The sequence below is a fragment of the Marmota monax genome, unplaced genomic scaffold, assembly GCF_021218885.2.
Source record: "Marmota monax isolate L192 unplaced genomic scaffold, Marmota_monax_Labrador192_F-V1.1 WCK01_AAM20220418_F8-fsc00030, whole genome shotgun sequence".
In the NCBI taxonomy this organism is placed as follows: Eukaryota; Metazoa; Chordata; class Mammalia; order Rodentia; family Sciuridae; genus Marmota; species Marmota monax.
Genome location: NW_026691988.1, coordinates 282954 through 309015, shown reverse-complemented (window position 1 = coordinate 309015; position 26062 = coordinate 282954). Strand labels below are relative to the sequence as shown.

The window sequence follows — 26062 nt, the reverse complement described above, 5'->3', positions numbered from 1 at the left end:
AAAAAAGAGAGGGAGCATGCCTTAAACCCAGGTTTTATTGGGGAGAAGCCATTCAAATGAGGCAAGGGGTAGGGTTACAACAAACAAGTGGTTGTAATCCAACCCCATTGAGTGATGCATCTTTCTTATCCAAGTGGAGGTAAGGTCCAATTGCATTGCAATGGGTGCAACACCAGTGCAGTACCTCTTTACTCAGGACTTAAAAGTGTGTACATAGCTCCTTTCCAGAGTAGCTCCCAACACTGTAGTAGCCATTCTCTTATGTTTGAGGACTCAGTGGAGAAAGGAGATTGATATGTTATAGTCATACATTAATACAATGCAATATTTTCTCTCATGAAGTTTAAAATTAAATTGGAAGTAATAAAAACTAAATTCACAAAAAGTTAAATACAGGGTGAAATAATACTTAAGATTTAAAATGTTAGTATGTAATAATTGATGAGGATTATAGCAAACAGCTTTTCTAAGTTTATTGGAGGAAATGTCATTGTGGATTATTTATTGTTTATTTGGATGCCTCAATTTGTTCCACAAAGGACTTGAGACCGCTGATAATTCTATGTATTACAGTTTTTAAAAAGTATGAGAATTTAACTAGTTAAGGAAATAATATGAGAAAAAAAAGGTGTTGTTGAAGTACATACTGATAGCTTGAGGAACAGATACACACTAGCTTACAAAATTACTCTTCATTAGCTAAGGGACAGTAATGTTGATGTACTGAGGTCATTTCCACCCTGTCTGGATGGTGGACATTTATGGAACTATTAGCAGCTCCCTAGTCCTTTGGTTTCTGGAGGAAATTGGCTAGTAAGGTACCTGGAAGGAGAATGAGATCAGACATTAATTTTCTTAGGTTGCCTGGGGCTGGCTGTACCTCTATGCAAATAGCCCATATGTTAAACCTTCTTAAATTGTTTTAATTTGAGTGTGTCCCTTTACCTGGTGGGACTCCGATGTAATTGAAGAGTTGGATTGTAGAGCTAGATTGAATGCCAGCTTAATAACTTTTATGAGAACCATTAATGCCATAAAAGTGTTTCCAAGTTCTTACTATATATCAGGTCAGGCAGGGTCTGTGAAGGAGTATTCAATAGAAAAAAAAAAATTCAGAAATCAAGCAAACCTAAAACTTTGTCCTCGAATACTTTAAATTTAGTGTGATTAAGAGGCTATGAACTATCTCAAAGGTTCGAACACATTAATATTCTATTTAAATAAAGCTTTGGCTCCTCAATGTTTACTTACATCAGCCTTTTTTACTTCATAATTGTAGTGCAGTAGCACGCCAGAATTGTGGTTTTGGGTTGTTTTCTTTTCACTAGGGGTAGATTGTTCGGCCTTTCTGCCTCTCCACTTTCCAGTTGCTTATTCTTTGGTTATTTCACTGCCCCTTGTCCTTTCATCAGAGGACCAAACAAGGAAAATGAATGAAAAGCTTAACTTTAGAATCTATGATGAAAGGTTTGTCAGGAAGGATACTGAAAATCCTGAATCACAGTGAAGCTTTTCAGTTTATCTGGGCTGGTCTGCCCCCTGTTGCCATAAAGGTATTGTTTCCAGCTTATCAAAACCTATCAGATAAAAATGGGCAAATAGTCTTATATTCACAATAATGAAGAGGAGCAGATCTAACAAATAGATATGGTGCTCTTCTTCCCTGGGGAACAGACCCGCCTTTGGATCTTGGATTGTGTTTGCATTACTTACTTAAATCATTGTTGACTCGCCAGTGGAAGGCCTGTTTGTTGTTTTGACCTTGGAAAGATGAGCTAAAAGTGCTGAGGAAACCACAAATTCAATTTATAATAATGCAAAAACAAGATTGTTTACACTTTGCCAGTGGATAGAGTGAAAATCTAATATGTTTCCTGGTACATGGTGTACATTTTGCTAGGCTTGATTAAACTCCTGTTTAGTAGGGAACTAAGAGAGGAACTAAGCAAAGACACTTCACATGAGGCTTTTTACTCCAATGACTTTGTCCTTCACTGTTTAATTCCTTTTTAAAATCTGCTTTTACTTTTCTTTCCTTTCAGGCTCTGTTTATGAAATGTTTGGAAATGAATGCTGTTTGTCAACAGGAGAAGTGATTAAAATCACTGGTCTCAAAATTAAGAAGATTATAGCTGAAATTTGTGAGAATACTGAAGGTTGTGTGTCTCCAGAACCATTTGAACTGCCTATGAATTTTCCAGGTATACTATGTTGTAACCACTTCACATTTGTAAAACTATATTGTTAATAGTTATGTACATCTCTAAAAACAATTAAAAAAAAAAAGATAGCTCCCCCCGCCCCACTCTACAACTGTTCTTAAAAAAAAAAAAAATAGAATTCTTTTAATTCAATCAATTTAAGGACAAATAGAAAACATTCCACTCTAATGTTACACAGATAGCTGTAGATTATATACAAGCCAATGACTGTGGTTGTGGCTCCATGAATCTTTATTTACAAAGCATGTGGCCATTAGGTTTTAGCCTATAATTTGCAGATCTCTACTCTAGACTAAAATTCCTTCACAGATTCTTTGACATATATATGACATTATATTTCATGTACAAAATGCCCTTTTTGAAAACAAGAAAATGCTCAATAACTGTATATTGAATAAATAAAGAGTAGTGGAATTGAAAACATGAAAGTATTTTTGGTGTTATGTGCTTCATAGTATGATTGAAGTATACCTGGGCTCTATGGGAGGCTTTATAAAGAGCACTAGACTGCAGTTGGTCCTGTTTCAGACATGGATTCTGGAATCAATTTCAGTCTCAACTCTCTGCCACTTTTCAGTAATGTAACCTTGACAAGATATTTTTATTCCTTTCATGCAGAATGGGAATAGTACTATTATCTGTCTCCTGGTGTTGTGGGAGGACTAATATTAAAATATATTTAAAGTACTTGGGTTGATAGCTGGCATATAGCACAGGCCATAAAAAAAGCTTCAACTTTTATTACCATTATTAAGATTATTATTGCTATCATTGAGGAATTCCGGAAAACTTTGCAGGGAGTGTTATAATTGAGCTGATGTTTGAAAAATGAAAGTAAAGTAGCTGTTTTCTAGAAGGGGATTCCTTCAGGTGCTCTCATATCCTATCCCTTTCACTTGAAACCTAACCCATTGTTCAAGTCTAACTATTCCTTATCACTGTCATGTGCAACAATGGTTCTAAAATTGGCTGCACATTGGAATCACCTAGGAGATTTAAAAATTCCTGATGATTAGGTCGTTTGTATAAGACATTCTATTTATTTGACTGGTCATGAAGGTTTCATGGTCATCAAGATTTCTTAAATTTCCCAGGGTGACACTCATGGATAGCCAAAGTTGAGAACCATTGCTTTATAAGAAACCATTCCTAAGTACTCTAATTAGATGTAACAACTCCTTTTTTGAATCATTTTTGTTTTGCATGTCTTAATTATTGTATGTATTGCATTTTGCATGTAATTGAAGCTATCTGCATGCTGTGTGACTAACACTACCTACTTAATAGATAATAAGGTTGCAAAGGGTTAAAGCTGAATCTTATTTATAGATATAATCTCCACAGTGTTAAGGATAAAATGTACATAATAAAAATGTACTTAATTAAAATGACTAAAATCTTCTGTAGAAAGAGGTTTTTTTTATTAGAATAGTGAAAAAACTTAACTTTTGGTTAAAGTCTAAGTGGGAAGTTGCTATTTTGAAAAATCCTTTTAACTTTCAGTTGGAGTGATAGTTTTCATCATTTAAGAAAAATAAATTAAATATCTTTACAAACTAATTTTACTGAAAGACTCAGGATTAAAATAGAGGAATACAGTTATTGGTGATGATCAGAAAATGTTTTGTTTTCCAAGAGAACTTCTGGGTGGTGTTGAAAATGATCTGAAATAAAGAAGTAATTCTACAATAGCACTAAGGAGAATGATAAAAATAAGGCCATTAATATTTTTAATAAATCTTAACAGTAGCAAAATCTTTTTCTATATTTAAAACTTTCAATTTAAACTCCATTTAGATTTTGAATTTCAAAAAGTCAGTGTTATTTTAAAACATCTTGCCTTATTTGCCCAATTCTCTTAATTTTCTTTTGTTAATTTCTAATATCATTCTGTTACCAGAAGATATATTTCATGTGATTCAGTTTTTAAAAATGCATTACAACTTATTTTATAGCAAAAAAAAAAATGGCTGATACTGAACAATGTTCCATATAAACCTAAAAAGAAAGTGCATTTTACTATCTTTGAATGGAATGTTCTAAAGATATCTGTTTGTTTATAGTGTTAGTCAAGTAATTTATTTCCTGGTGAATGTGCTCTCTAGTTCTATGCAAGATTGAAAGCAGAGTATTAAATTTTCCAATTCTTACTTTGAGTTGCGCATTTTCCCATTCAATTTTGTCAGCTTTTCTGCAATCCTCTGGAGTTTCTGGGATTATAGGCATGCACCACCACGCCCAGTACCTCCCACCTCCAATTTCTTAAGGTAGAAACTTTTTCTGTCTTTATCCTTCTCTAATATGTGCATAAAATGCCATAAATTTCCCCTGAAGAATATCTGTTACAGGATCACAGATTTTGATGTTATGTCTTTGTTCTCATTCAGTTTAAAATATTTTTTTAATTTATCTTAAGCTTTCTACTTTAATTCATTTGCTATTTAGAAATATGCTGTTCAATATCCAAGTTTTTGGAGATTTTCTAGCTGTCTTTCTATTATTGGTGTCTGTTTTAATTCTATCATAGTGTAAGAGCTGACATATTAAGATTTCTATTTTTTTTTAATTAGTTAAGAAATATTTTATGGCTCACAATGTGGCTTATATTGTGAATATCCATATGAACCTGTGAAGAATGGATGACCTACAGTGTTGGTTGAAATAGTACATAAATGTCCATTATTTGATTTTCTGAAGTTTGAGTATGATGTTAATTTGGGGGGTCCATTTTTTTTTCAGCATTTACCCTCTTGATGTTTTCTGAGCTTTCTGAATCTGGTTTGGTATAAGTTTTCAGTCATTATTGCTTCAAATATTATTTCTATTCTTTCTCTCTGTCTTTCCCTCTGGTATTCCCAATAATAATATTTTATAACCTTTTAAAAAGTATTGCCTATTATCTCAGTCCATAAATATGCTAGGATTTTGTGGTTGTTGTTTTTGGTAGACCTGTGTTTTCCTCTTTGTTTTTCTGTCTTGGAAATTTCTATTGACATATCCTTGGGCTCAGTGATTCTTTCTTCGCTTGATCCTGTCAAATCTACCAATCACCCCATCAACATTTTCTATTTATGTTGCATCATTATTGATTCCTAGCATTTAAATAATTTCCTAGAATGTCTATCTGCTTACATTGCTCATCTGTTTTCACATGCTCTGTACTTTATCCTTTAGATCCATTAGCGACATATTAATCATGAATTCTTGGTCCGATAAGTATAATATGCCTACCAAATTTGAGTCTGATTCTCAAGTTTGTTTTGGATCTTCAAAAGTGTGTTTTTGCTTTTTAGAATACCTTGTAATATATTTTATTTATTTATTTTTTACTTTATAGCCAGATATGACATGTTGGGTACAAAGAACTATAGTAAAGGCTGTAAGTAAAGTGGTGGTAATGTGTAGGGTGAGGAGTAGCATTCTCGGGTTCTATGATGAGGGCTCATTCTTTCATTGAGTGTGCACCTTTGAAATGTGAACTTTGCAAATGCTTCTTGTCACTTACCTTGAGATAGGATGCTTAGTAGAACGGGGTGGAGGTGGGTATTTTCTTTCCCTAGAGTGGAGGACCAGAGTAGATTGGATCTGGGTATTGTTGTTATTGTTCTTCACCCAGTCAGATAAGATGCGATAAAACGCCAGTTGTTTAGTAGTTTGTAAAGTAGTTTTTCTTAAGGGCATGTCTTGTTAAAACAGAATGCTCTAATGTATTTCAAAATGGTTTCTTTACCCTCTCTCCTGCTAGAATCACGAGGGGACATTTCCTCTGATATTCACTATGAGAGTCTGGTCAAGTTTTTTTTACTGGGCAGTAAAAGTTATGAAAGTATAAAGGTCCTCCTGTGACTAGGTCCCCTCAAGTTTTTAACTCTGAGGTTTGCTCCTCTGAATCTCCTGGAATTTGCAAATTTTAGTTCAGGTTCCCCCCCCCCCCCAATACTTGTTCCCCTGGAGGATTTTATTTGCAAGTTTCTGCCCTGGTAAGTTGTGATTTTTCACTATCTGCCTGTGTCTTCAACTTTGGGTATCAGACCTCAGATCTAGGAAGAGTTGTTGATTCTTCCTATGGTTCATCTTTATGATTGTTGTTAGAGTCAAGTGTCAAGTGTCAACTCCAAAACTCCTTAAATGGAAGCCAGCAGACTATTTTTAAAATGTATTTTTTTCATTGTTTTCAAGTGGTTTCCTTAGATTTACAATTATCATCTTAATTTATAACAGTCTATTTTGGGTTAACTTAATTTCGATGATTTACAAAACTTATCTATAGCTACATTTGTGCCTCGTACTGTTGTTATAAAAATTACATCTTTACATATTGTGTTCCAAACAACAGAGATTTAAAATTATTGATTGTGCAATTATCATTTAAATCACAAGAAAAAGCAATCTTTTCAAACAAAAGTCTACATTTAAACTATCTTTCATATTTATTTTTATAGTTGCCTTTATCAATATTCTATTTCCTCATGTGGAATAGACTTCCTGCCCTATGTCCCTCCATTTCAGTTTGAAGCATTCCCCTTAGTATTTCTTCTATGGAAAGATTGTTAGTGACAGAATCTCTGTTTTATCTGAAAGTGTCTAGATTTATTTTTCATTTATGCTAAGCATATTCTCTCCCAGTGAGCTACACCTCTAGCTCTAAGTTTTTAATCTTCTTCAAAATTTCTTTTATATGATTAATCATTTCTATTTTCCTGTTTTCAAAATTCTCTATCTTTGTTTTTGAGCAGCATGATCATGTAGTGTCTAAGCGTAGATCTTTAAATTTATCCTACTTGGAGTATGTTGAGATTTTTTGATGTACAATTTTTTTTTACATCAAATTTTGGAAGTTTTTCCAATTTTTATTTATATATTTCTTCTATGCCTTTGTCCCCTCTCCATTTGGAATTCCCATTTTTTCACATCTTTCTATACTTGTTTTTATCTTGTAGAACTCTAAGACTCCATTTTTTCTTTATACAATTTTTTTTTCTCTTTCTCAGATTGTTTTATCATAATTGGCTCATTTTAAAATTTGGCTTATATTATCTATTTTTGAGACATAATTCTCATACTTTTTTTAGTTCTATAAACATGATTTCCTTTAGTTAATGTATTTAAGAGAGCTTAATTTTTTTTTTTTCTGTTAAGTCCAATGTCTGAGTCTCTACAGGGACAGTTTTATTTCTTCTATCCAGTGATTGGCCATTCTTTTCTTTTTCTTTTTCTTTGTTTGTCCATAAATTTCTATTGTTTTTCTAAAAAACTGGATGTTTTAAATAAGTGAATGTAGTTACTATAAAAATTGTATTCTCTCTCTCTTCTCCACAGCTTGTTATTGTCACGTGTTGAATAGCTTTTCTGAACTAAATCAGTTAAGTCCACATTTTCTTTGTCATGTGTAGCTACTGAAGACTTTGCTCAATTCAGTGGAAAACCAATATCTGGACAGAGTATTTTAAAAAATTTTTTTAAATACAACTGAAACCACAAAGTCTCCAGTCTTTGTGGAGGGATTTGTTTCATTTGGGGCATGCCTTCAACACTTGTCAGTGAAAATTCTTTTTTTAGTCTTTACTTCCTGCTAATGTGGAACATCACAATCAGCCAGAATTGAGAATAAAGGGTTTTCTCAGTTTTTTTTTTCCTGAAAAATTCCTGAATAATTTTTACATATTTATGTAAGTAACCTAGATTTTCAATTTCTAGAAGTTTTTATTTCACCATTTTTGCTGGCATCATCCATTCTTCTGAATTAAAATATGTAAACATAGATCCTCAATTTCACCTGGTAACTCAAAAGTTTTGGAGAAACCTTAGAAAGGTCCCCAGAATGATTTCTTTCCAATTAATGATAAGTAAATCTACTGAAAAAAGATATTGTCCTTTGACCAATAAACAGTTTTAAAGATAGAATTCAAGAAAATTTGAGTTCAAGCAAAGGTCAAGGAAGGAAGGTTTTGTAGGAATATGGGAAAGCAACTTTCATGAATGAAACTGAAACCTGATTTTTTTTTTTTTTTTTTGCTAAAGTATAAATGGGAAACTGAACTTCCAATATATACCAGTGGTTGCATCCTATATAATGTTTTTGTACATCTCTTTCAACTCAAAGAATGTTCAAATAAATTAAAAGAAATAAAAAGCTCTCATTTCAGTTCTCTATGGGAATAAGCAAACTGCTTTAGAAGCACATTTGGTCTTTAAAAGATAGCTCTTTTAGTTGAGCCTTTTTAGAAACTAGAAACCTCACCATTCTTGACAAACACAACAAAAATAAATCTTGATACTTAGTAGTTGATTGCATTATCCCCATAGATTGGTAAATCACATAACATTTGGTTTATAGTGAAGATCCAAATTTCTAGATCACCTCCTAGAAGATTTATTCCTCCTTTATAGTGTTATGAAGCATGAACAATAAATGTCTCGTCTTTAGTCATGAGAAATATACTGAAAATGTTTCAGTACATCTTTATGATAAACAGTCCTTCCCTGCCATCTCCTGAACAGCACCTTAACATTGTGTCTCTAAACCATATGTTCAAGGAAGGCTAAGGAAACAGCTGTAAACTGCTTTTAAAATTTACGAAGGTAGACTAAAAAAAATATTCTTTTTATATTCTCAGACCTGACTGTATGGTTTGTATTATACATAGGTATTTTTTTTCCCCTGGAGGTAGGTTTTGCAGGAGATGTGGAAGTAAATTTAGAAATGGACGGTGTTCTGCTATGCTACACTCCTTCTTGTCCATATCACACACCCAAATGAGGGTCCTGATAGTGTGCCAGAGTCTATTCTGAGTATTATTATGTTTATATAGGTTATGGATTGAATTTACATTTTACAGATGAGAAAATCAAGTTACCTACAGGTAGGTCTACCAACCCACTAAAAGTCACATTGTGTGTTAGTGAGATGTCTGTTGTTGGGACAAAACATAGACAAAGGAGAAAAAAGTTTATTTTAAAACTTAATTTTTAAAAAGTTTAAGTTTCCTTCTTAAAAGAATGAAAGATTTATTTATTTATTTTTTATTTTATTTATTTTTTTTGTATTATGGTTTTGGAGGTTTCCATCTGATTGCTGGGCTTCATTGCTTTGGTCTTGTGACAAGGCCAAATATATCAACAAGGAATGTGTGGTGGAACAGTTTCTCACCTTATGTTGGCCAGAAAGCAAAGAGTTACAGAGAGAGAGAGGGGAAACGGGGAAGAAACCAGGGTCTTAAAATCCCCTTTAAGGGAATGCCCCCAGTGGCCTCACTTTCTTCCACTTGGCTATGCCTCCTAATAAAGGCATATCCTCCCAATAGTATGCAGACTGGCAAGCAAGCTGTTAGCACATAGACTTTATGAGATATTTTAGATACAAACCATAACAATTAGTAAATATCTTTGTTAAATCAATACTGGCACCATCCAATAGAAATAAAATATAAGCCACACTGGTGATTTTAAGTTTTTAGTAGCTACATTTATATTATTTTGTTGCATGAAATTACTCTATAAAATCTCTAAATATAGTAACTCCAGACAAAAAATTTTATTTCACATAATCTTCTGAACATATGAAACATTTATAATAGTATTAAGAATAAAACATGGTGTGCATGTTGGCACACGCCTGTAATCTCAGTGGCTTGGGAGGCTGAAGCAGGAGGACTGCGAGTTCAAAGCCAGCCTCAGCAAAAACAAGGTATTAAACAATTCAGTGACACCCTGTCTCTAAATAAAATTGGATTAATAATAGAAGTGCTTCCACATGAAATTGATTCAGGTTAAATGACTCCAATTTATGAAATATGTTCCTTTCTGCCTGGTGCCAAAATATATGACTCATTATCATTTTCAAAATAAAATTTCCTATTGTTTTATTTGGATAATGCCTGAATAGACTATATTTAATATAACATTCAATGGTCATTCATTGTATTTTAATCTACCATTGAAATGACTAAATTTCTCATCTTTAACCATGTTATTATGAGTATAGGTAATTTTTATTTGACTAAAATATTGGTTTCTATAATATTATAAGAAAATCATTATAAAGATATTTAAAGTATATTTACTAGCTTTATAGTGAATAACATTTTTATATTCTGGTTTTGAAGGACTTATTTTAAAAAAGCAAGATGTAAGGCAGAATTTACTTCTGTTTTTCTACCTGGATATTACAATTAAGCATGTTATAAAGTGGCCATACTTAGAGCTCCTTCTCTTTCAGGTAACTTGCTTTTCAAGGAACTAAGAGGCTTTCTTTGAAATTTTATGGGTCAACTTCTCTTAAGGAACTTCCTTCCTACTGTTCTCACTTAAGCAAAAGTTTTTAAAAATATTCTGCTGTGTCTATTATGTAAAATATTTTCCTATAAAAAAGAAATATTCTGTACAAAATTTATAAGAAAACATGAATTCTTTAACATGCAAAAGAAATTCCAGCTTTTATAGCAATTGACAGTTCAATTTTTTTGGTCAACTTTTCCTCTACACTATAGTACATGATCAGATTATTTCTGTAAGTCCTTGATCTCTGGATAACAACTATGTGTATTATCTGGAAGACAAATAGACTTCGCAGTTCTATGTTAAAATAATCTTTTTTTCCCACCTGTGTGCATTTGAGCATGCGAAAAGAATTCCGACAGAAAGATCACTTAAAAATAGGCTGTTCCTTATAGCTGGTGCCATTCTGCAAGTTTTCATTGTGATATTTTATGTCTATCTTCTAATATCTATTTCATAACTCCTTGTTCTTACTATCCCACTTTCCTATTTGCACAGTTCTTCTGAATTCTCTTCATGGTATTATCTCAACAGCATGACCATGGAAGGACTAGTATGAGAGAAACCTGATTGCCCTTAAAAAATTGTGTTGTTAGGTCTTTAGGTCCTTGAATCTTACCTGATGAGTAGGGCATATTCTTTTCATACTAAATTTATTTAGAGGTTCTTCCATTGGAACCCAAGGAGAATTTCTACATACTCCCTAAAACCCATAAAACATATACACCACAGCCCTCCTCCAATACCAAAATTCACACCAGAGTGACACATGTGTTACAATTGGTGAGTTCTTATTGATGTCATTAACATTCAAAGTTCATAGTTTCCATTAGGGTTCACTCTTAGTGTTGGAATCTATGATAATTTAGTCTTTTCAGATTAATTTGTATTACTTTCTAATTTGTATTTAATATTCCTCCATAGCTTTTCATGGCCCTTTGAAATACATTCCTTTCTAGAACTGAATAATATTCCATTCTCTGCATGAACCACAGTTTATTATGCATTCACCTCCAGAATTACCTCTTGATTACTTCTAAGTTTTGGCATTTTGAATTAATCTACTATAAACATTCATATTTAGGCTTTTGTGTAGACGTAGGAACTCAACATTTTTAAACTTATAAAATAAATTATTTTCCCCAGTTTTATAAGTAACACATGAATATTGTGTAAAATTAGAAAATGGAAGAAAAATCAGGGATGTAAATAAAAATTCTGTTTAATTCTAACTCCAAAGCTAAAGAATTAATATTTGGCACATTTATTCCCATTGTTTTCTAATGCAATATAGACTCACATGATTTAACATCCCAAGAACATACCTGTGTCATTAAATATACTTATTTTATTAAATCTACTCATATGGTCATTAAAGCAATTTGTACTGTAACAAATAGCTTTTTAACTAAAACTTTATCTGCATTCTGTAAATTAAAATTTCATATATAAAATTATAAGTTCATAAGTAAAATGTTTTTAAGGCATTGATATATATTGCCAAATTCTGCTTCATAAAGACTCTCACAATTTGTATTCCTACTAGAAATTCTCAAAAGTGTCAATCTAACTGATTTTTTGAGACTATAATTTGACTGTTCATCTCTCCCACCTCCCATTTTTTAAAGCATTAGCTTTTCTGAAATGCAACTTGCATATAATAAAATTCATCTGGTAGAAGTACATATTTCAGTGGTTTATGGTATACTTGTCCCAACTTAATTTAGCAACATGAAATTTAAAACCATTAGAATTCTAGAAAATACATGCTGGGCATGAGACAGGTGTGGCTGAGGGTCACAGGGTCAAGCATATGCAAAGTCAGGTAGAGGCACTCAGAATGGTGGCACTTCAGGTGGGTCATACAAAAGAAGGGATGTTCCTATAAAGGTGTTTATTTTGACTCTGATTTAATGTTGTTTTAGAATTTTAGATAAGTAATTATGGCCAGAAATGTCCAAATTACAAAATTTTTAGAAATGAGGTGATAATCACTATTTGCAGGTAATAATAATGTCCAAAAAATATCAATAGAATAAAATGAAATAAAAATTAGAAACTTAGAATCTGTGAGTTTGCTAAGATGACAGAATGAAAACCAAATGTATAAAGTAAAAATATTTATGTAAAATACATATGTATTAAAACGAATATGTATATAGTCATACATCATTTATAACCATTCAGTGAATATAAGTATATTGTATATTTTCCCTTATTTATTTACTTAAAAATACTATAATATTTTCTTGTTTATTAAAAAGAAAACCACATATTATAAATATATCATTTATATCTGAATTATTTGTAAGTTTAATCCAATGATAAGCACAATTTCCATATTACTATAATAACTATTATAATGTTTGTCCTTGGGTTTTTGGGAGAATTAACAAGGAAAATATTCCACAAATATTTAAAATTAGAATAACGAGGGAGTATTTATCCTTCCAATATTAAAACTTAACAAAGTTATAATAAATTATACTGTATATTACTAAAAATCAAAAGCCAAAACAACAAATTACTGTAATAATAGCAGAACTCATTGTCATAGAAACATCAAAATAATGCTTTTTTAATTTGATTCTACTATCCCCAATTGCTTAGGCATTCGCTTTTTAGTTTAGAAACATACTTTAAATATATTATTTTCTATTTGATAAAGCCAAAACTATATATCTGGGGTTAAAATATGAATTATTTAATTGATTGCTCTGATATATTTATCAATCTAGAAAACAATAGATCAGGTTTTATCATCAACCTTATAACACAGCAAAATAAATTTGAAGTAGATTTAAAAGTTTCAAGTAAAAATAGCTTATGTCTCTACTTGAAATAACTTTCAGGTTATAAATATAATGAAAAATCATAAACAATGTATTTGATTACATAAAATAGAACAATAGAACTTGCTGTATATCAAAAAGTGAAAAAGGAAGGAAATAATTAAATATGAAAATGGCTCAATTTCAAAAAGACTAGATAATTATGAAATGTGAAACAAAAACATCAATAAAAATGTCTAGTAGAATGCTAACTGGGAAAGGGACAAAGGGTAAAAGAAATTCAAATGTTACATAAGCATCTAGAAATTAGTTTGGATCCATCCATGTAAATTAACACAAAAATTTTTCTTCTTCATATTTAATTAGCTAAGTTTTTATAATTATGAATAATAAAGATATTATTAAATGGTAATTCTCAAACCAGACTGAAGGATACTGTTGGAATCTTTTTTGAAAATAAATTTGATTATAGATTGAAATAAATTTGATAATAGATTGATAAACTCTTCTGAAAATACATTAATTCACATACCATCTGTCAGTTACTTAACAAATATATTTTTTTTTGTGTGTGTGTGTGTGTGGAGATAATGATTGATAATAGGGATATACTGAAGTCTTGGTCCTGTCACCCTAGAGCCAATAGCCTGCTGTTATAAGGGCCTTTGTAATGTTTAGGACTTTAGGCCAGTGGTTTTACATATAGAATAAATTCTAATAATCGTTTTAGAATTGTTTGAAATAACAAAATAATGAAATCAATTAAATTTCCAGAATCACAGAAAAGAATGAACTATGATACATCTGTTACAACATAAAATTCAGTTATTAAAATTGTTTTTGAAAAATATTTTAAAACATGAGGTTTAATTGTGATTCAGTGTTAAATTAGACAATCCTAATGAGTGCATTTTGTAGCATTTCAATGTTGTTATAAACTTTTCTACCCACTTGTATATATTCCAGGACTGAAAAAAAAATAACCAAAATTTTAAGGAGCTATTTTGGTATAGTGAGAATATAAGTGATTTTATTTTGAACATATTAAATTTTTATAGAGAATATATATGCATCAGTAAATAAATGTACTCATGCTACACCCCTAAACATGAAAATAAAAATTTAGACTGAGTAAACTCATGTGTCTTAGTACTTCAGTTTACCAGTTTCTGCATCTATGAAGCTGGGAAGACATTAATATTTTTCTCACAAAATTCTTCTCATAATTAAATTAAATGAGCTGCTTATTTTGAGTACTTACTACTACTATCTCAGCACATAGCAAGTGCTGAATGACTATTAACTGATATTATTCTTGTTATCCTTAAAAAATTCAGAGGGTCTCTGTTTCTCAGTCCTCCCTATATTTAAAGTCACATCTGGCTTTTTGAAGTAGTTGGTCTAATATATGTAGTTTTTGATAATGTGGTAATTTTTATCTTTTCCTGTCAATTTCTGTGTCCTGTTGTGAATACTTTACTGGGATGTCAAAGACATGTGAACTTAAGGTTGCTGGAATGCAGTATTTAAACCTCTCTTAACCAGACTCAAAATGGGGAAGACCCCAGTTTGTTTATTTTCAGTGTCTGAAATGAACACAATAGCAACTCCAGTCTGTCTGGTCTTTTCTAGAAGTTTCTGTCTGGCTCACTCTCTGAATAAGTTTGAGGCAGTGCCTTAGGAGTTATCTCCATCAGATATCCCCATTCAGGAAGGAGGTTCATCTCCAAACTGCTCAGGTGCTCCTGTTGACAGTTGCCCTTTCTTGTCTCCTTGAGAGCAAACAGCAAGCAACTTCAGAGATCAGAACCTTTAGGGTGAGTTAGAGCAAGAAGTGAGGAGTTAGCCATTTGAAAAGCCTAGTACTGATTTTAGGTGGAATTTGCAAATTTGTTTTATTGGAGTTCATTTTGTTGACTAGTATATGGAACTAAAAGGTTGTGCTTATAAAGAACATGAACATGCACTTTTTTCTATTCTGGTGAATTTCGTGGGTGGGGGAAGTTCAGTTTTCTTTATTGTGCAAATCAAAATCTATGTAAATCATAAGCTGTAAAATCCATTTAAAATTTATGGTTACATCAGAAAATTATACCTCTTCCTAATTAGAATTTAATGTAAACTGATTTTTAATTGTTTTACATAACCATGGGTAACACATTTTTTTCTGAACATTGTGTGGCAAAAATCAGCAAATATGTCAGAAAAAGCACAACATTACAAGGAAACACCATGGCATATGTTGGCAGTTATGAAAGAATTGCTGCTGTTTTCACCCTTCACACCAGAATAATTTTTCAATATTTACCTCCCATGTGTAGAGAGAGAAACATATGGGGCTTTACATAATCATAAGCATAAACAGGTGGCTACTTAGGTACATTTAATTTGCAGGCAACATCAATACTGCACAACACAATCAGCTCCACATGGCTCCCAAACTCTTTCCACTAACATTCTATTAGAAAATTAAGATCATTAAAATAGAGGGAGGGTATTTTCCTCCCCCCATTGGCTTCAACTACCGTTCAGAGTCATGAATAAAGCACATTTTAAAAATACCTTGGCATTTTGCTGTTTCCTTTGTTCAAAGGGAACTTCAGTAACTGTGTATAATGTATACCTTGTGAATAACTACAAGCAGCACAATGTTTGCATTTAAAATGTGCTTATATCTTTTATTCTCCCTATCCAGTAATCTGCTCACTATGGGCATGAAATTATAGTGGTTAAATTCTAAGTCATTTATCAAAGCATGGGGTCAGACCATCCCCTGAAAGCAACCTGGAAATTCTTCCTCAAAGGCAGTCCACCTCAAGAGGTCACCTGAGGCCCATTTCCAATACTAAGCCCTCTGGCAAAAATCTGTGGAAATTATTATTGCTGAGAAAATTTGCTCAATCTATGTCAAAGGCTGAACTGTAAATTCTATATATTTGTTTTCTTCTAATTTCCAGAGTGAAATAATAGTGTCCTGTTTGGCACTGAACTCCCAGTGGCGTTAATATTTCTGACATAAACATCCTGCAATAGCTTAGAATTCTAGAGTGTAAGAAAATGAGGAGAGAGAATAACCACTTTATATATATATATATATATATATATATATATATATATATATATATATATATATATAAATTTTATATTTATATATATATAAAATATATATATATATATATATATATATATATATATATATATATATTTTACTTTTTTTGGGGGGGAGTAGTGATGGTGCATGCCATGTATTAAGTCTTTGTCTAAGCATGCTACACATATTAACTCATTTAATAATCATAATTACTTGAATAAGGCAGGTGATACACTTTTCCCTATTTTATAGGAAAGGAAATTGTAGCTCAAGACTAAGTTCTCAAATGTACCCAGCAAAGCAAAGGCTGAGAGCTAAAGCCCAGGTGGTCAGAAAGGACAATCCATGCTATGAACCACTCCACTCTACCTTTGCATAGTTGTGTCCTCCTTACTCCAAAGAGCCCACTGCGCAAAGTCACCTAGTGCCATCAGCAGTAAATCTGTAGTATTTTGAAAATCCTCCTAATAAGTTTAGTGGGAGATTTTGGGATACCTAAGGTCTACAGAGGTTCTTTCCAGCCCCAAGGCCTCCACGTGTCTTATTTTTTTTTTATTTTTTATTTTTTATTTTGGGTTGTTCAAAACATTACAAATTTCTTGACATATCATATTCCACACTTTGATTCAAGTGGGTTATGAACTCCCACCTTCACCCCATACACAGATTGCAGAATCACATCAGGTACACATCCATTGATTTACATATTGCCATACTAGTGTCTGTTGTGCTCTGCTGCCTTTCCCATCCTCCACCCTCCCCCCTCCCCACCTCTCCCCTCCCCTCCCCTCCTCTCTCTCTACCCCCTCCACTGTATAACCCTGAGGGTCTCATTCCATTACCATGCAATTTCCCTTCTCTCTCCCTTTCCCTCCCACCTCTCATCCCTGTTAAATGTTAATCTTCTTCTCTTGCTCTTCGTCCCTACTCTGATCTTAGTTACTCTCCTTATATCAAAGAAGACATTTGGCATTTGTTTTTAAGGGATTGGCTAGCTTCACTTAGCATAATCTGCTCTAATGCCATCCATTTCCCTGTAAATTCTATGATTTTGTCATTTTTTAATGCAGAGTAATACTCCATTGTGTATAAATGCCACATTTTTTTTTATCCACTCGTCTATTGAAGGGCATCTAGGTTGGTTCCACAGTCTTGCTATTGTGAACTGTGCTGCTATGAACATCGATGTAGCAGTGTCCCTGTAGCATGCTCTTTTTAGGTCTTTAGGGAATAGACCAAGAAGGGGAATAGCTGGGTCAAATGGTGGCTCCATTCCCAGCTTTCCAAGAAATCTCCATACTGCTTTCCAAATTGGCTGCACCAATCTGCAGTCCCACCAGCAATGTACAAGTGTACCCTTTTCCCCACATCCTCTCCAGCAATTGTTGTTGTTTGACTTCCTAATGGCTGCCAATCTTACTGGAGTGAGATGGTATCTTAGGGTGGTTTTGATTTGCATTTCTCTGACAGCTAGAGATGTTGAGCATTTTTTCATGTACTTGTTGATTGACTGTATGTCCTCCTCTGAGAAGTGTCTGTTCAGGTCCTTGGCCCATTTGTTGATTGGGTTGTTTGTTCTCTTATTGTCTAATTTTTTGAGTTCTTTGTATACTCTGGATATTAGGGCTCTATCTGAAGTGTGAGGAGTAAAGATTTGTTCCCAGGATGTAGGCTCCCTATTTACCTCTCTTATTGTTTCTTTTGCTGAGAAAAAACTTTTTACTTTGAGTAAGTCCCATTTGTTGATGCTAGTTATTAACTTTTGTGCTATGGGTGTCCTATTGAGGAATTTGGAGCCCGACCCCACCGACTGTAGATCGTAGCCAACTTTTTCTTCTATCAGATGGTGTGTCTCTGATTTGATATCAAGCTCTTTGATCCATTTTGAATTCACTTTTGTGCATGGCGAGAGAAAGGGATTCAGTTTCATTTTGTTGCATATGGATTTCCAGTTTTCCCAGCACCATTTGTTGAAGATGCTATCCTTCCTCCATTGCATGCTTTTAGCCCCTTTATCAAATATAAGATAGTTGTAGTTTTGTGGATTGGTTTCTGTGTCCTCTATTCTGTACCATTGGTCCACCCGCCTGTTTTGGTACCAGTACCATGCTGTTTTTGTTACTATTGCTCTGTAGTATAGTTTGAAGTCTGGAATCGCTATACCGCCTGATTCACACTTCTTGCTTAGCATTGTTTTTGCTATTCTGGGTCTTTTATTTTTTCCATATGAATTTCATGATTGCTTTCTCTATTTCTACAAGAATTGCCATTGGGATTTTGATTGGCATTAAATTAAACCTATAGAGAACTTTTGGTAATATCGCCATTTTGATGATGTTAGTTCTGCCTATCCATGAACAGGGTATATTTTTCCATCTTCTAAGATCTTCTTCTATTTCTCTCTTTAGGGTTCTGTAGGTTTCATTGTATAAGTCTTTCACCTCTTTTGTTAGGTTGATTCCCAAGTATTTTATTTTTTTTGAAGATATTTTGAATGGAGTGGTTGTCCTCATTTCCATTTCAGAGGATTTGTCGCTGATATACAGGAGTGCCTTTGATTTATGCGTGTTGATTTTATATCCTGCCACTTTGCTGAATTCATTTATTAGCTCTAATAGTTTCTTTGTATAGCCTTTTGGGTCTGCTAGGTATAGAATCATATCATCTGCAAATAGTGATAATTTAAGTTCTTCTTTTCCTATTTTTATGCCTTTAATTTCTTTCGTCTGTCTAATTTCTCTGGCCAGTGTTTCGAGAACTATGTTGAAGAGAAGTGGAGAGAGAGGGCATCCCTGTCTTGTTCCAGATTTTAGAGGGAATGCCTTCAGTTTTTCTCCATTCAGAATGATGCTAGCCTGAGGCTTAGCATAGATTGCTTTTACAATATTGAGGTATGTTCCTGTTATCCCTAGTTCTTCTAGAGTTTTGAACATAAAGGGATGCTGTACTTTGTCAAATGCTTTTTCCACATCTATCGAGATGATCATATGGTTCTTATTTTTAAGTCTATTGATGTGGTGAATAACATTTATTGATTTCCGTATATTGAACCAGCCTTGCATCCCAGGGATGAATCCTACTTGATCATGGTGTACAATTTTTTTGATATGTTTTTGTATCCGATTTGCCAGAATTTTATTGAGGATTTTTGCATCTATGTTCATTAGAGATATTGGTCTGTAGTTTTCTTTCTTTGAAGTGTCTTTGTCTGGTTTAGGTATCAGGGTGATGTTGGCCCCATAGAATGAATTTGGAAGTTCTCCCTCTTTTTCTATTTCCTGAAGTAGCTTGAAAAGTATTGGTATTAGTTCTTCTTTAAAGGTTTTGTAAAATTCTGCTGTATACCCATCCGGTCCTGGGCTTTTCCTAGTTGGTAGTCTTTTTATGGTTTCTTCTATTTCCTCAATTGATATTGGTCTGATTAGGTTTTCTATATCCTCCTGACTCAATCTGGGCAGATCATATGACTTAAGAAATTTATCTATGCCTTCACTATCTTCTAATTTATCGGAGTATAAGGATTCAAAATAGTTTTTTATTATCTTCTGTATTTCTGAAGTGTCTGTTGTGATATTGCCTTTTTCATCCTGAATGCTAGTAATTTGAGTTCTCCCTCTTCTTCTCTTCGCTAGCATCGCTAAGGGTCTGTCGACTTTGTTTATTTTTTCAAAGAACCAACTTTTAGTTTTGTCAATTTTTTCAATTGTTTCTTTTGTTTCGATTTCATTAATTTCAGCTCTGATTTTAATTATTTCTTGCCTTCTACTTCTTTTGCTGTTGTTTTGCTCTTCTTTTTCAAGGATTTTGAGATGAAGTATGAGATCATTTATTTGTTGGTTTTTTCTTTTTTTAAGGAATGAACTCCAAGCAATGAATTTTCCTCTTAGAACTGCTTTCAATGTGTCCCATAGATTCCGATATGTTGTGTCTGTGTTTTCATTTATCTCTAAGAATTTTTTAATTTCCTCCTTGATGTCTTCTATAACCCATTGATCATTCAGTAACCTATTGTTCATTCTCCAATTGATGTATGCTTTTTCCTTCCTTCTTTTATCATTGATTTTCAGTTTCATTCCATTATGATCAGATAAGATGCATGGTATTATCTCTACTCCTTTATATTGTCTAAGAGTTGCCCTGTGACATAATGTATGATCTATTTTTGAGAAGGATCCATGTGCTGCTGAGAAAAAAGTGTAACTGCTTGATGTTGGGTGGTATACTCTATATATGTCAATTAGGTCTAGGTTATTAATTGTGTTATTGAGTTCTATAGTTTCCTTATTCAACTTTTGTTTGGAAGATCTGTCCAGTGGCGAGAGAGGTGTGTTGAAGTCTCCCATGATTATGGTGTGGTGGTCTATTAGACTCTTGAACTTGAGAAGAGTTTGTTTGACGAACATAGCTGCACCATTGTTTGGGGCATAAATATTTATGATTGTTATGTCTTGTTGGTGTATGGTTCCCTTAAGCAGTATGTAGTGTCCCTCTTTATCCCTTTTGATTAACTTTGGCTTGAAATCTATTTTATTTGATATGAGTATGGACACTCCTGCTTGTTTCCGAAGTCCATATGAGTGATATGATTTTTCCCAACCTTTCACCTTCAGCCTATGTATGTCTTTTCCTATCAAATGCGTCTCCTGTAGGCAGCATATTGTTGGGTCTTGTTTTGTGATCCATTCTACTAGCCTGTGTCTCTTAATTGGTGAGTTTAAGCCATTAACATTTAGGGTTATTATTGAGATATGGGTTGTTCTTCCAGCCATATTTGTTTATTTTTGTTACTAAACATGGTTTGTTTTCCTCTTTTATTATTTGCCCCCACTTTACTGTCCTACCTCCCACTGTTGGTTTTCATTGTTATTTTCCATTTCCTCTTCCTGTAATGCTTTGGCGAGGATGTTTTGAAGAGATGGTTTTCTAGCTGCGAATTCTTTAAACTTTTGTTTATCGTGGAAGGTTTTAATTTCATCTTCCATCCTGAAGCTTAATTTTACTGGAAACACAATTCTTGGTTGGAACCCATTTTCTTTCAGTGTTTGAAATATGTTATTCCAGGATCTTCTAGCTTTCAGAGTCTGTGTTGAAAGGTCAGCTGTTATCCTGATTGGCTTACCCCTAAATGTAATCTGCTTCCTTTCTCTTGTAGCTTTTAAAATTCTCTCCTTATTCTGTATGTTGGACATCTTCATTATAATGTGTCTAGGTGTGGATCTCTTATGATTTTGCACATTCGGCGTCCTGTAGGCTTCTAGGATTTGGGATTCTGTCTCATTCTTCAACTCTGGGAAGTTTTCTCATATTATTTCATTGAATAGACTGCTCATTCCTTTGGTTTGGAGCTCTGTCCCTTCCTGTAACCCAATGACTCTTAAGTTTGGTCTCTTAATGTTATCCCATATTTCTTGGATGTTCTGCTCATGGTTTCTTAACAGTCTTGCTGAGCTGTCTATGTTCTTTTCCAGTTGAAATACTTTATCTTCATTGTCTGATGTTCTATCTTCTAAGTGTTCTACTCTGCTGGTAGTATTCTCCATTGAGTTTTTAAGTTGGTTTATTGCTTCCTGCATTTCTAGGATTTCTGTTTGTTTGTTTTTTATAACCTCTATCTCCCTGTATAGTTGATCCTTTGCTTCCTGGATTTGTTTGCATAATTCATTGTCGAAGTGATCTTTCATTGTCTGATTTTGCTGTTTAATGTCTTCCTTGATACTCCAGATCATCTGAAGCATGTATATCCTGAATTCTTTATCTGACATTCCATCTGCTGCAGCTGTTACCTCTTCTAAAGTTGCGTTGACCTGCATTGCTTGTGGTCCTTTCTTTCCTTGTCTTTTCATACTGCTTGCGTATCTTTCCTGCAGGCGCGGGCGGCGGCTCTGCTCTCTCCTTATTCCAATTGGGGTGTCGTGGCTACCACGCCGACAGGTCACTGGGCCTGTTCTGGGCACTGGCGGCAGCTCTGTTCTGCCCCTACTCCAATTGGGGTGACGAGTGTACCATGCCGGCAGGCCACCGGGCCTGATCCGCCGGTTGGTTGCAGGTTTGCCTACCTTGCAGGCGCGGGCAGCAGCTCTACTCTGCCCCTACTCCAAATGGGGTGACGTGTCTGTCGTACCGGCAGGCCACTGGGCCTGTCCCGCTGGTTGGTCGCAGATCTGCCCACCTTTCGGGCACGGGTGGAGGCTCTACTCTGCCCCTACTCCAATTGGGGTGTCGTGACTACCCCGCCTGCAGGACGCTGGGCCTGTTCCTGGCACGGGCGGCGACTCTGCTCTGCCCCTACTCCAATTAGGGTGGTGTGTGTACCATGCCGGCAGGCTCCTGGGCCTGATCCGCCAGTCTGTTGCAGGTCTGCCTACCTTGGAGGCGCGGGCGGCGGATCTGCCCTGCCCCTCCTACCACGCCTGCGGACCCCTGGGCCTGATCTGCAGGTTGGTCACAGGTCTGCTCACCCTGTGGGCACGGGTGGCGGTTCTGCTCCGCCCCCACTCCAATTGGGGTCACGTGGCCACCACACCAGCAGGGCCTGATCCAGGCGTGGGCGAAGGATCTGCTCTGCCCCTACTCCAGTTGGGGTGATGTGTGTACCACACTGGCAGGCCACTGGGCCTGACCCGCCAGGCTGTCACAGGTCTGTTTACCTTGCAAGCGCGAACGGCGGCTCTGCCCTGCCCCTCCTACCACGCCCATGTACCACTGGGTCGCGGGTCTGCCCACCTTGCGGGTGCGGGTGGCGTCTCCGCTCCGCCCCCTCTCCAATTGGGGTCACGTGGTCACCACGCTGGCGAGCCGCTGGGCCTGCTCCGGGCGCTGGCGGAGGCCCGGCTCCTCCCCTCTGGCTCGACGACAAATTGAGGGGACTCGGGTGTCTGTGCCTCACCCCCCCCTACCAGGAGACCAACTGTTTCTGTCGCCGCTGGTATTGATGAAGTTCTCTCCTCCGCCGCTTTCTGATGACAGCAGATCTCTGCCATGTTGGTATCCTATGCGAATGGCAGCATTTCGTTCCCCTTGCCGGGCAACCAAAGCAACGGGTGAGTCCTGACCGGCCCTCAGCAGGACCCAGACCGAGACGCAGTTTCCGCGGGCTCCTAGCCCCGGGCCAGGGAAGTTCCGGGAGCCGGAACTCGGCCGCTCCGTGCTCGGTGTAAGCTCCTATAAGTGTAGGCTCCAAGAAGCAGTCCCCGCAGGCTCAGTTCCGGGAGCCGGAATTCGGCCGCTTAGTGCTTGGTGTATGCTCTGATAGGAGCAGGGTCCAAGAAGCAGCCTCCGCAGGCTCCGCAGCCCTGGGCCAGGGCGGTTCCGGGAGCTGGAACTCGGCCGCCCTGCGCTCGGTGTTTGCTCCGATAAGATCAGGTTCTAAGAAGCACCCAGGCACTGAACCCTAGCAATCTGCAAGCCGCAGGCGAATGGCAGCCTGAAATTACCTGTTCTATGGCTGAATGAGCTGCGGTCAGTCGAAAACAGGGATGGTGACATCAGCTTTCCAACATGGTGGCTGCTGGCCTCCTCTGTGGTCTGTCCGGTGTGGAGAACCGAGATGGACAGCTTCCTTCCCCCGTCTCGAACCCAGAATTCAGCCCTGAGTACGGTGCTTGCACGGCTGGCAGAAACTGCAGCGCTGTATCCCTGCGTCGCTATCTCCTCGTTTCCCAGCGCGCACTGCAGACTCTAGCCGCGGGGCAATTTGCTGAATAAGCAGTGGTACCCTCCGTGCGACAAACCTCTCGCGTTTGAGTCCCCGTATCCGATCCTCGTGTGATGGAAATCCTTCCTCCAGGTTCCGGAGCACCCCACTATTGCTGGAAATTCCTAACAAGATAGCCTTTAGCCGTCCTGACTTGTCATACTCCCACACAGTGAAGCAGCACATGGGGGCAATGCACTCCCCTCGCCGCCATCCTCCTCCCCACGTGTCTTATTTTTGTAATACAAAAAGAACTGCGAAAAGTGCAGGAGCTATGTCTTCACCTGTTATGAGACAAACAGAAACATTTTCCCTCCTCAGCTAGGTTTATTACTCTTTGTCACCGCTTGGGAGAGAGTTTTAACATGAACAAGTAAGTACTGCATATTCATTAGTAAGTTGTGGGTTTAACAGAGCTTTAGGAATATGTATCAGGTTATGTTACCTGATTTCAAGAACTGACATTATTAATATAAATTATTTGTTACACATCTCAAACATGTTAGATATTGCAGTCACTCCTCTCAGAGAGTTGAAATGTTATTGAGAAACATAAATTGTTTTTATCCATTGGTGGAACCGAAGAGATAAAAATGAATTGAAAGTTTTCTATAGAGTGTTTTTAAAACTGTTGATAGCTATTATAGACAATTATACTTCAGTTATTATGTAAAGACATTTGCACAGAGGAATTCTACAGCCTGGCTTAATCTCACCTCAGATTTAACACACGGGGTCACTTTTTTTTTTTGATGTATCTAACTTCTTCCTCTCAAATATTCAATTAATTCTGTGCAACATTTTCTTATACAAACTTAGACTTCCCTTGTACTATTCTTCTATAAAAATTGTTAGAATCACTCATTAATATTGCCCAATAATCCTATAATTGACTCAAAAATCTGAAAATTTTCTCAGTTGGGACATTATTATTGTATATTTGAATAATTTGCTCAAGGTTTTTAAGGTTTTTTTTTTTAAAGAGAGAGAGAGAGAGAGAGGGAGAGAGAATTTTAATATTTATTTTTTAGTTTTTGGCGGATACAACATCTTTATTGTATGTGGTGCTGAGGATCGAACCCAGGCTGTGTGCATGCCAGGCGAGCACGCTACCGCTTGAGCCATATCCCCAGCCCAAGGTTTTTTTTTTTTTTTTTTTTTTTGGATAGGTTATTTTATGCATGCCATTTAAATCTGAAATTGAATACAGATACTTAAGTGAAAATTTCTACTAGAAGCTCTGCATTTGGTATAGTGTTGAAGAAGACAGTTTTGTAACATATATTGACCTAAAAATTTCTTGGGAATGCAACAGAATGATATAAAAGCTATGTGGAGTGAGAATTGTAATCATGAAGTACATAATAACAAGGATGTTTAGTAATTTGATTGAAGAACAAAGTATGTTCAAAGAGGCAGAGGAACGTTTCACACCAATACCTGAGAGACCTTTGCTTTCTTTTTGGAGGGGCAGGATTCATAGTCAGAATACATGGCAATATAATTTATCTCCAAACTTTTTTAAACATACCTCCATCTGTTAGAAATTTTTGAATGTGCATTTCACATATACATATATTGATCTATTTAAATTGTGTGTGCAAGTGTTTGTATATTTGACCTATCTTTACCTATATCTCAAAGGAAAGTTTCTTTATAATGATAGTGGATATGGTCCACCTTTTGATAGCTTTGAAGTGTTAAAAATGTTTTGGTCAATTTTCATATTTTTAAAACTAGAGTTTTTTATTGGTACTTCTTAATATGGCTAAAGTAAAACTTAGATGGGAATAGAAAATTTAGTTTCGTTATTTTTGTTTTTGTTCAGTTGTGTTTTATATCCATTTTATAAGTTACTTTATTTAAAGCCTACAATAATATATTCTGGAGACCTGCATAAATATATCCAGGTGATCTGTACTGAAAGTACTTGAATTTGTGTGGGCAGCCCTGCAAACCCTTAACCTGGTACAGTCAGTGCCAGGCC

The 26062-nt window shown here is 35.5% G+C and overlaps 1 protein-coding gene across 2 annotated transcripts in view; it reads left to right on the top strand.

The window, feature by feature from the left end:
• Themis (thymocyte selection associated) overlaps positions 1–26062 on the top strand; it is a 218005-nt gene that overhangs the window by 40589 nt on the left and 151354 nt on the right. Inside the window, exons 1-2 of one of the 2 annotated variants that reach the window (XM_058581016.1) lie at positions 2065–2201; positions 4409–4489. Coding sequence is in view for 1 of the 2 variants with exons in the window: in XM_046449101.2 (XP_046305057.1) it covers positions 2043–2201 (159 nt within the window). In the remaining variant the exon portion in view is untranslated. Of the gene's footprint in view, positions 1–2042; positions 2202–4408; positions 4490–26062 lie in introns of those variants that run through there. The other variant, XM_046449101.2, reaches the window with a different exon arrangement.